Here is an 11,517-nt window from a genome sequence, read left to right as displayed (position 1 = left end):
ATTTACCACTAGTTTCTAAGTTTATACCATACTTTTATTTCTTTATATTGCCTTGACTTCTTCTCCATATGAAAAATCTATGTCTACATTTTTTATGTCCCTCTTTTTTGTTTTAATGTTGTCATCTTTTACATATTGACATCTGTTTCCCTATTTTCAGTGTTTTAGCTTTGATTTCCTTTTTGATAATCTGGTTGATAATCTGTTTGCTCTGTCCTGTGTTCTAGTCTTGGGTTGTTAATCTGATGTTACTGATTTTCTAACCGGAGAACTCCCTTTAGTATTTCTTGTAATTTGGTTTGTTTTTTGGAAATTCCCTAAACTTCTGTTTATCTGGAAATGCCCTAATTTCACCATCATATTTGAGAGACAGTTTTGCTGGATGTATAATTCTTGGCTGGCAGTGTTTTTCCTTCAAGGCTTTATATATGTCATCCCATTGCCTTCTTGCCTGCATGGTTTCTGCTGAGAAGTCCGAGCTCATTCTTATTGACTCTTCTTTGTAGATGACTTTTCGCTTATCCTTAACCGCTCTTAAAATTCTTTCTTTATCTTTGGTTTTGGCAAGTTTGATTATAATGTGTCTTGGTGACTTTCTTTTGGGATCTACCTTATGTGGGGTTTGATGAGCATCTTGAATAGATATCTTGTCGTCTTTCATGATATCAGGGAAATTTTCTGCCAACACATCTTCAACAATTCTCTCTGTATTTTCTGTTTTCCTTACTGTTCTGGTACTGCAGTCACTCATAGGTTATTCCTCTTGATAAAGTCCCACATAATTCTTAGGATTTCTTCGTTTTTTTAAATCCTTTTATATGATTTTTCCTTAAATAAGTTGGTGTCAATTGCTTTATCTTCACTCTCACTAATTCTGACTTCCATTGCCTCAATTTTGCTCCTGTGACTTTTTATTGAGTTGTCTAATTCTGACATTTTATGTTAATCTTCTGGATTTCTGATTGCTGTTTCTCTATGGATTCTTGCAGCCTGTTAAATTTGTCATTATGCTCTTCTCTAATCTTTTTAATTTCCTCTATTGCGTGTTCTGCATTTTGCTTCATTTCCTTCCTAATTTCTTGAAGAGTTCTGTATATTAATCTTTTGTATTCTGCCTCTGCTAATTCCAAGAAATTTTCCTCCTCTGAAAAATTTCTAGATTCTTTATTTTGGGAGCTTGCTGAAGCCATCATTGATTGCCTCTTTACGCGATTTGATATTGACTGTTGTCTCCAAGCCATCAATAAGTTATTATATTTATTTATTTTATGTTTGTTTACTGTGTCCTAGCTTCTTGTTTTGTTTTGATATGCCCAAATAGGCTGCTCGTATGAACTAGTTTGATTATTGGCACCTTTGAAGCTTTAAAGTCCTGTCACCAGGTGGTTAGATCTGTTACTAGGTATGTGAGTTCAGGAGTCCACCCACTCCTCCTGTATGGATTCAGCTCAGGTGCTCAGGTAGATGGCCACCAAGTGTGTGGTGTAGGCTCTCACAGTCCTAGACAGGCATGGGTGATTGGTGTGGGCACAGGCATCTGGCTGCAGCAGAGGGACACACTCTGAGCAAGGCAGGGGGCTGACAGCCGCCCCTGAGTGTCCAGGAGGAGTGCATGTCCGTGTTCCCTACAGCACGTAGGTGGGTGGGTTTTGCAGCCAGAATATGAGCACCTAATGCTGTTGGCTGTAAGTACTGGAGGACACCTCTTATTCTTGAGCACCTATCTCAGGTGGCTAGGTGGCGTGGGTAGAGCCACCAGTCCTCAGGCCCCTGATGTGGGTAGGTGAAGACCCTGCTTAATGGGCAGAGCAGTGTCAAATGTCACAAACCTGCCACTTCACAGCTGAAACAGTTGAAGTTAGAGTTCAGGTATATACCCTGTTGTACTGCGGTAATGAGGGCCTATGGTGTTGAAATGGGCCCACACAAGTCGATGCTGGGGGGAAAGGCACTCAAAGTCCATGGATTCCTTATGCCTGTGCCTAGGCAAAGGAGCTGTGCCTCCCTTGGGTTCCTGGCTTAGTATCTGGCAGTTTATTTTTTCCCTTGTTAATTTGTTCACTCTCCAAGGCAGGGAGAATGGCTCCGGTAGTGTGATGGATCCTACTTCTGGCCCAGGGGACTCAGCAATTGCTGAAGCCGGTCCAGGACCCCGTGCAGAGCAGGGAGCAGGGAGGTAAATGGGAGAGAGGTTTTTCCCTAAGAGGGGTGTTTTTGATCCACGCGGTAAGCCGTACGCTAGTACTTATCTTTCATCAAGGGCTGCCTCTCACTGGTTTTGTGTGGCCGTGTAGACTGTCAGCTGCTGGGTCTCTCCCAGTGCGGAAAAGGCGCCTCCCGTGCATGGCCACTGCCTGCCTCACTGCTTACCCCCGAGCTGATCAGGCTTGAAGAGCTCAGGCTCTTGCTGGGTTAGGTCAGGCAACTCCTTGCTGCTTCCAAACTGTCTCTCCCTCACCCTGCCACTCAGTCTGGTTCCTCAACTCTGCCTTTGATGTTCAGGGCCCCCAGACTGCCATATATAATCGAATCACTTGTTTCTTCGGGTCTTTGTTGTAAGAGGGTCCACTGGAAGCATCTGACTACTCTGCCATCTTGGCCCCACCTCAAGCCTTATTATCTTGATTGAAATGGTAAAACCTAGATATAATGAGCAGAAAGATACATTTATATGTTCCAGAAATTTAGTAACTTCTTCTTAGAAACCAGTTTAGGACCCATCCAACTTTTCTCTGCCCTCTTTCTAGTCCTTTCTGTCCTAATCCCTTTTTATTTTTGTCTTTTCAAGGTATATTTCACTTCCTGTCCCTCCCATCCTTGAGCTTCCCACCCCCTCCCAGGAAAAAACACAAAAAGCATAAAAAAATTGCTATAGCACAAATTTTTTAAAGCCTGTAAAATTTCACATCTTAAGATATATTTAGATAGTAATTTTTACAAAAGAAATTCTAAAATAATATAGTTATATGAGGCTGTTCTGTATATAGTTACTCATTTATTATAATTCATTGACATTTGCCTCTACTAAGTACTGTTTTAATCATGGCCTTGTCATATTCTGTTTTGTTTTTTTTTTTAATTGTGGTAAAATATACATAATATAAAATTCACGATTTTAACTATTTTGAAGTGTACAAGTCAGTGGCATTTAGCAAATTCACAGTGTTGTGCAACCACTACCTCTGTCTAGCTCCAGAACATTTTCATCACCCCGAAAGGAAACCCCCATACCCATTAAGCATTCACTCCCCATTTTCCCCTCCTCCCAGCCCCTGGCAACCACTAATCTACTTTCTGTCTCTCTGAATTTACCTTTTCTGGATACTTCATGTAAATGTAATCATACAATATGTGACTTTTTGTGTCTGGCTTCTTTCACTAAGCATAATGTTTTCAAGGTTCATCTATATTGTAGCATTTATCAGTACTTTGTTCCTTTTTCTGGCTGACTAATATTCCCTTGTGTGTATGGTACCACATTTTGTTTATCTATTCATCTGTTGATGGACATTTGGATGTTTCCACCTTTTGGCTAGTGTGAATAGTGCTCAATGCTTGTCATATTCTTTTTTTAAAAAATTTTTATTTATTGTGGTAACATATATATAACACAAAATTTGCCACTTTAACCATTTTTGAGTGTACATTTCAGTGGCATTAATTATATTCCCCATTTTGTGCACCCATCGCTACTATCTATTTCCAACACTTTTTCATCACCCAAACAGAAACTTCCTATTTCCCCTTCCCTCCAGCCCCTGGAAGTAGCTCTGGTGGCGCAATGGTTGAGCACTTGGCTTTGAACCCACCAGTGGCTCTACGGGAGAAAGACCTGGTGATCTGCTCCTATAAAGAGTACAGCCTAGGAAACCCTAAGGGGCAGTTCTACTCTGTCATATAGGGTCACTGTGAGTCAAAATTGACTTGATCCCAGATCTAGGCAATGCCTGGAGCATATTTACTCATTACATGTATGTTGGATCCAGGTTTCTAGTGGACTAACCAGATGAATTAAGTTCTTCAGGCACTAGTCATATTGTTTTACAGCCCAGTTTGTTTCTGTGTGTATCTGGCCTGCCTTACTGCAGCAGCCTCCCCACTGGCTTCTAGCCGCCAGTCTTCCCTCCATTTTTCACATCATACCCCAAGAGATCTTTCTAAAGTACCCAGCTCTCTGTTCCTGTCATCCCGTTACTCAAGACGTTCCAGTGGTGTCAAGTGCAAACTCTACCATGGCTCATCCTTCACCCTGCTCCTCCCAGCGAATCAGGTCTCTAGATGGGTGGAGCCTCTTCCGAGGGTCTCAGAGTGGCCACCACTTTCTTTCCTCTGGGGTTTCATACCAGCTGCACTTTGGCCTGAGGTTTCATACATGGCTCCCCTCCTCCTTTGTCCCCCACACACCTTCCTCACCCTCCTCCCAACATAAGTGCACACGTCCTCATTTGCTTCTACTCATCCTCCAGGCTCAGCTTCTTGGCTATCACCTCCCCCAGAGAATCTTCTCTGATGTCACTCCTTCCCTTTTTTCCTCCAGTGCCCGAGTATAGATAAGGTGTGACTCCTCGGTATTTCGCAGCATTCTCTACTTTGCCATTGTCACACGGTAGTGTGGAGCCCTGAAAGATTCTAAGAGCCACAAGACAGAAACTGTGTCTTTCTATCCCCAGTGCCCAGGACAGTGTTTGGCTTAATAAGCAGTTATTGAATGACGTGTCAGTGTTAGATGGTGCCAGTCTTTTCAAGAGTTTTTTTTTAAATTAAATGTTCCTTTAACCTGTTGTATGTTTTTTAGTACATAGACTCTGTTGACCTGGAGCAGGCCACCGAAAGCGAAGACCCTGTGAAGTTCCACGAAGCGTGGCAGAAGATATGCAAAGCCGAGTGAGTACCCAGGAATCGCCCACACCAGACAGCTGGGGGATGCCAGTGTGCTTTTCCCAGAATGATTAGATTTAACCCCAATGACTGATTTTTGTGCATTTGAGGGGGAGCTTGGATACTGTGGTCGTTGCAGATGGCTGTGCTGCCTTCACACCGCATTCACTTTGAAACGTTTCATTTTAATGTCAGTGGCACGTGCACTGGGAATGGGCTTATTTGGCGAGGAGGGGGATATGGTATGGGAGAGAACGTGCGCTGAACTTTGACCTTTCACATAGGAGATCTGAACCTACTGAGAGATGCAGAAATGCATTTTACATATAAAAAGTTAAAGTACAAGAATGAGAACCCATCCCTCCTGAGTGTGTTATCTTTGCCACATCCTTTGCTGCTAGGTTTTATTTTGTAAGTAACCAGCAGAACTCTTGGGGGCAGCATTGTATCGTGAGGGAAGCATCACCCTCCCTGGTTCTTCTCTTGAATTCGGTCAAATGAGTGTTGGCCTAGAAGGTCTCTTAAGATCTCTTCTAGCCGGGAAATTTTCATTCTCCACCACTTTAATTGGCGATTGAAATCTTAGGTTGATTTTACCAGTTTAATTCTTTCTGATTATGTAATAGATCTTAGCATTTTTATGATAGTGCTTTGAAACGAATCTTGTTATTAGCTGCCATTTAGTTGGCCCCCGACTCATGGCGACCCCACGCACAATGGAACGAAACACTGCCTGGTCCTGCACCATCCCCATGTTCGGTTGCAGATCGAACTGTGGTGATCCATAGGGTTTTCATGGGCTAACTTTCAGAAGCAGGCCTTTCTTACTAGTCCATCTTAGTCTGGAAGCTCTGCTGAAGCCTGTTCAGCATCGTAGCAACACGCAGGCCTCCACTGACAGACGGGTGGTGGCTGCACATGAGGTACATTAGCCAGGAATTAAACCCGGATCTCCTGCACGGAAGGCAAGAGTTCTACCACTGAACTGACACTGCCCCCATGAAAAGAACCTTAGCCTATTTTGATTCAGATTCTTCTCCTAGTGGCATTTTTAATTGAATTAGGTTTCTCAGTTACTATGCTTAGATGCCACAAAGTCCTACCAGACAATATATATCCAGGTCATTTGTGAGAAAGTGTTGTAGCTTCTTTATGTCATTGGGAGGATTTCAAGAAGAAAGTTCAGGATGTGAAATCATGCAGTTAGTTCTGAAAATAGACCTCAAACATATTCATCAGTGATTGCGCTAAGTGTTAGATTGGGGATCAGTAAGCATGAACGGCTGAAAAGAGAGGCTGGGAAGAGAGGCTTGGCAAACTTATCCTCATCTTGTGTCCATTACAGTGGTATTCTTGTGCCAGGAGGCTTCGGAATCAGAGGAACATTGGGAAAACTCCAGGCGATTTCTTGGGCAAGGACAAAGAAGGTTCCTTTTCTAGGTAAAACTCATGTTTAATCATCCTAACTGTGAATGTGTTAGATTTTTGACACCTAGTAGGGGTGACACTTAACAAGAGAGTGAAAAGTGTGAACTCAGATTTGAAAGTTCAGGCACCAGATAGTCTGCTACAGAGGTTTACAATCTATAGCCCGAAGACCAAATTTGGCCCGCAGTCTGTTTTTATAAATAAAGTTTTATTGGAACACAGCCACACCAATTTGTTTACATATCATCTATGGCTACGTTTGCAGTACAACAGCAGAGTTTGAGACCCTACAGCCTGCAAAGCCTAAAATATTTCCTCTCTGGCCCTTTCCAGAAAATGTTTGTCTACTCTCGATCTGCTGGAAGAACTTATCACTGTTCTGGTTGTATAGCAACAGGCAGGGAGAAGTCAGTGTCTGCACCTGCCCTTAACCAGTTGTTTCCAAGTCAGTTCTGCCTCATGATGACACCATGTGTCAGAGTAGAGCTGTGCTCCATAGGGTTTTAATGGCTAATTTTTTGGAAGTAGATCACTAGGCCTTTCTTCTGAGGTGCCTCTCGGTAGACTCAAACCTCCAAAGTTTCAGTTAGCAGCCAAGTACATTAACTGTTTGTACCACCCAGGGACTCCCGCACCTGCCATTAACTTTTCCAATTCCCGCCCTAACCCATCCTCTCACCACCTCGAATAAAGAACCAGTCAGCAGAACTCCACAATATTCTTTGTAATCAGAAAAAAAAAAAAAGTTTAAATTGAAATTTATATATTCCTTACAGAAAACACATTTGGAAAGACCATTTAACTTCACAGGGAACAACTCTGTTAAATTTGGTAGATTCTGGTTTTTGAATGCTTTCGTTGAAATTGCAATGCATGGCTTCTGTGCCATTGAAAGCAGGTGACGTGGAACGTTGAGTTCGGGGCAGTCCAGGAGCTGGGGCTCCAGGCAACATGGGGAGTGGGAGAGGCAGTGTTTCCCACTGCGCTTTGGCTCTATTTGCTGGGTTTATGAACAGAGTGCACTGGCTTGGTTCCTTTTTAGTATCAGCAGACTGTTCATTTTCCCCATTGCCTGCTCTTTGGTTCTCTAGATGCTCCCAATTTGGGGTCTGTTTTTACCGGAGAAACCAGGAGTAGTTACCTCGATACCTTGTTTTGTTTTACCCATCTAAGTTCATCTGGGCAATTGTTTTCTTTTGAAGTAGTCTTGCATGGTTGCTGTCTAACTTGGTTAGGTTCTTCAGATAATTTTGTTGACTGTACAGAATCGTTTGCAACTCTTTAGCTTTGTCTTGAACACAACATCTCTTTATGTCTTAGCCATATGGAACTTTCTGAAGTTCCCCCAGAGCACTCAGCTGTTCATGCTCATCGACTTTTATCCTGGCGTGCCCACTAGTATTGATTACCTCCCCCTTTGTGTCCCCAGTATACCTTGTATATGTCTATAATAACATCTGGAATGTTCTTTGGTATTTGTTTAGTGGAGAGAATCAAACACACACATAGGCCGTGAGCTCCCGAATTCAGGAGATGTGTGTTTGATTTATCTCTAACCTGACGTGTGCCGGTGCATGGTGAGCCCACATTGAATGAAGAGATGGATTATGGGATATCCTTGTGGCAACAGCCTAGGTCTTCACAGGTCTCTGCCTTGGTCCATTATTGAACCCTATTCAGTACCATTTTATGTCTCCCTTCCCTGCTCTCCACCACACTAACATCCACAGTGGAGGTGCTACCTCCCCTCAGCTGCTGCTTTTCTTCATTCTGTGAACATTATAGGGGTGTTGTGTGGATTAGCAGACTCCTTACTCCACTGCTCACTGTGGGCGCTCCTTAGATCCTAGCCCTCAGCCTGCCTAGCCTGCCCACAGGCAAAGCCCATGTTTAGGGGTATGGAATTGCCTTGAGAAGAGTGAGGCTGTGTGTGATGTCTCAGCCCAGAAGACTCTTGAGTTGGGGTTTTGTTAGGTAGTCTCTGAAGGAGCAAGGCACTCTGGGAGAGCCCTGCGACCCACACATATACCTCGATGTGGGGACAAATTTGGAAGGAGGCAGAATTTGCCTCTTGAACCCTTGCCCTTCTCCTTTTCTGCCCTAGCATTCCTTTTTCCTCAACCCGGAAAGTTAGGTTGCTTCTTGGTAGTCTAAACCCCTTCCGTACTGTCTGCCCAGGAGTGCTCTGAGTGCGGAGGATAAAGCAGTGAACAGAAGAGACAGAGTCCTACTCTTCTAGATGGAGGAGACACAGCAAACCAAGAACAGAAAATACAAATAAACACAAAATATGTTTATTCACTTGTTTTTATTGTGGTGAAATAGAACAAAACATTTGCCATTTCAACCATTTTTTCTCGTACAATTTGGTGATATTAATTACGTTTCTCATGCTGCACAACCCTCACCCCTATCCATTTCCCAAAGTTTTTCATCATCCTTAGCAGAAACTCAGTACCCCTTCAACAATAACTCCCCATTCCCTCCTCCTTCCTGCCCCTGGTAACCACTAATAAACTTTGGTCTCTATACATTTGCCTATTCTAGATATTTCCTGTAAGTGGGATCATATAATATTTGTCCTTTTGTGTCTGGCATATTTCAGTCAGTGTAAGTCTTCAAGGTTCAACCATGTTGTGGCATGTATCAGGACTTCATTTCTCTCTATGGCTGAGAAATATTCCATTGTGTATATGTACCCTATTTTGTTTATCCATTCATCTGTTGATGGACATTTGGGTTGTTTCCACCTCTTGACTATTGTGAATAGTGCTGCAATGAACACTGGTGTACAAGTTTCTGTTTGTGTTGCTGCTTTGTGTTCTCTTGGGTATATACCTAGGAATGGAATTGCTGGGTCATATGGTGATTCTGTTTTTAAGTAACTTTTTGAGGAACTGCCAGTGTTCATTTAGTTTTTATACGTGCTTTTTTAAAATAGGAGTTTGCCTTGGGATGCAGCTAGCAGTGATCGAGTTTGCAAGAAACTGCCTTAACTGGAAAGGTAAGGCCGAAGTTTACTAATAGCCTTTTATTAAAACAAAACACAAATTTTCAGCAATATTGGTGAGTTATTGAACTCTTTTCTTAATCCCCAGATGCTGATTCCACAGAATTTGATCCAAATACTCCCATTCCTCTGGTAAGTGGTTTGTTTTCTTTCTGGGTCTGTCACTGTTATTTTGTTTCTGGTTCTTGCCTAAACTCATAAAGGGCTATGATTGTTTGTTTTTTTCCTTAGAGCACCAGAACATTTAAAGTTATATATGTATGTATACATACAATGTGTGTGTATGTATATGTATACATTATCATTATTATTATTACATCAAACTGCCCTGTTCTCTGTAATTCATCTTGTTGGATATGCCTTGAAGACACAATCCTGGACTGATTTCTCTTTGCAGCAGCTTTCAAGCCTAATGTTTAGCAAAGGATTAAATTGGCTGTGACAACAATTTATAACAGCCAATATAAATAAATGGGCTGTTCTGTCTCTAGGCTCATCCCCGTCTGTCTCTTTTCCACATTGGCGGTCGTCTACTTTTCTAAAACAGAAGTGATAACCGTTCTTCAGCTGCTCCTCATCTTCCACTGATTTCTTTTCACTTAAAATATCCAGTCCAAGTTTCTTGGCTGGACACCAAAGGCTATTGTGTCCTGTCGCCTGCCACTTGACTAATTTATCTCATGGCATCCCTGTTCCTCCCATGCTTTGGGGTTTATTTTTGGACAATCTGAACTAGTTTCTCAGACATATCCTGAGATTCCCTGTACCTGAGATGCCCTCCTTCCTGCAACCTTCTTCCCCTGAAACCTCAATAAGACCAATGAAGAATTTCATTAACACAAACAAACCAACCTGGTTACCAGCAACTTTCTATTCATCCTGGGAGCCTTTCCTACCTTTTTTCTTTCCCTACCTCTGTTCCCTGTGCCTTACACTTGCCCCTAACAGAGCACACACTTCACAACTGTGATTTATTTTGGTAACAACTTTATTGTGATGTAATTCACATACCGTACAATTCACCTATTTAAAGTGTACAATTCAGTGGTTTTCAGTATATTCACAGAGTTGTGCAACCATCACCACAAGAACATATTCATCATCCCAAAAAGAAAACCCATACCCTTCGCCATCACCCTCCAAGCCCACTATCTCTCCCAGCCCTAAGCAGTCACTAATCTATTTTCTGTCTCTATGGAATCATACAATATGTGGGCCTTTTTGACTGGCTTCTTTCACTTGTAGCATAATATTTTCAAGGATCATTCATGCTGTAGAATATATCAGTGTTTCATTTCTCTATTTTGTTTTATTGTGGTTTTATATATATATATATCATTAAAAAGTTGACATTTTAACCATTTTTAAGTGTACAATTCAGTGACATTAATTATGTTCACCATGTTGTGCTGCCATCACCACTATCTATTTCCAAATGTTTTTCATCACCCCAAACAGAAACTCAGTACCCCTTCAGCAATAACTCCCCACTCCCCTCTTCTCCCAGTCCCTGGTAAGCATTAATAAACTTTTATCTCTATGCATTTGCCTATTAGATATTTTCTTTGTGGTTATCATGGAGATTACATTTAACATCTTAAATGTGTGATAATCTAGTTTAATTGATATCAATTTAACATCAATAACACAAAATCTCTGTTCCTTTACCATTTCTCCCCCTTTATGTTGTTGTTATCACAAATTACATCTTTATACATTATGTACCCAATAACATAAATTTATAATTATTTTTTATACATTTGTCTTTTAAATCATGTAGGACATAGCAAGTAGAGTTATAACACAAACCTACCATAAAACTGGTCTTTGTATTTATACATGAAATTACTTTTACTGGAGATCTTTTTTTCTTCATATCACTTTGAGCTACTGTCTAGTGTCCTTTCATTTCAACCTGAAGGACTCCCTTTAGCATTTCTTATAGGACAGGTCTAGTGGTAACAAGCACCCTCAGCTTTTGTTTATCTGGGAATGTCTTATTTTTGCCCTCATTTTTGAAGGACAGTTTTGCCAGATATAGAATTCTTGGTTGACAGTTTTTTTCTTTCAGCTCTTTAAGTATGTCAGCCCACTGCCTTATTGCCTCCAAAGTTTCTGAGGAGAAATCAACACTTAATCTTACTGAGGATCCCTTATATGTGATAATTTGCTTTTCTCTTGCTGCTTTCAAAATTATCTCT

General features: G+C 41.6%; 1 protein-coding gene across 2 annotated transcripts in view; it reads left to right on the top strand.

Annotated features, from left to right (window-relative positions):
* The window catches only part of CTPS2 (CTP synthase 2), a 124,175-nt gene that overhangs the window by 39,204 nt on the left and 73,454 nt on the right, over positions 1-11,517 (top strand). For both annotated transcript variants that reach the window (XM_004382813.1, XM_023737248.1), the window contains exons 9-12: positions 4,796-4,884; positions 6,224-6,318; positions 9,248-9,310; positions 9,405-9,448. In XM_004382813.1, the coding sequence (XP_004382870.1) occupies positions 4,796-4,884; positions 6,224-6,318; positions 9,248-9,310; positions 9,405-9,448 (291 nt within the window). The remainder of the gene's footprint in view (positions 1-4,795; positions 4,885-6,223; positions 6,319-9,247; positions 9,311-9,404; positions 9,449-11,517) is intronic.

The sequence above is a fragment of the Trichechus manatus genome, unplaced genomic scaffold (genome assembly GCF_000243295.1).
Source record: "Trichechus manatus latirostris isolate Lorelei unplaced genomic scaffold, TriManLat1.0 scaffold00100, whole genome shotgun sequence".
Lineage (NCBI taxonomy): Eukaryota > Metazoa > Chordata > Mammalia > Sirenia > Trichechidae > Trichechus > Trichechus manatus.
The sequence above is the reverse complement of the archived record's forward strand: the minus strand, read 5'-3'. Positions and strand labels throughout refer to the sequence as shown.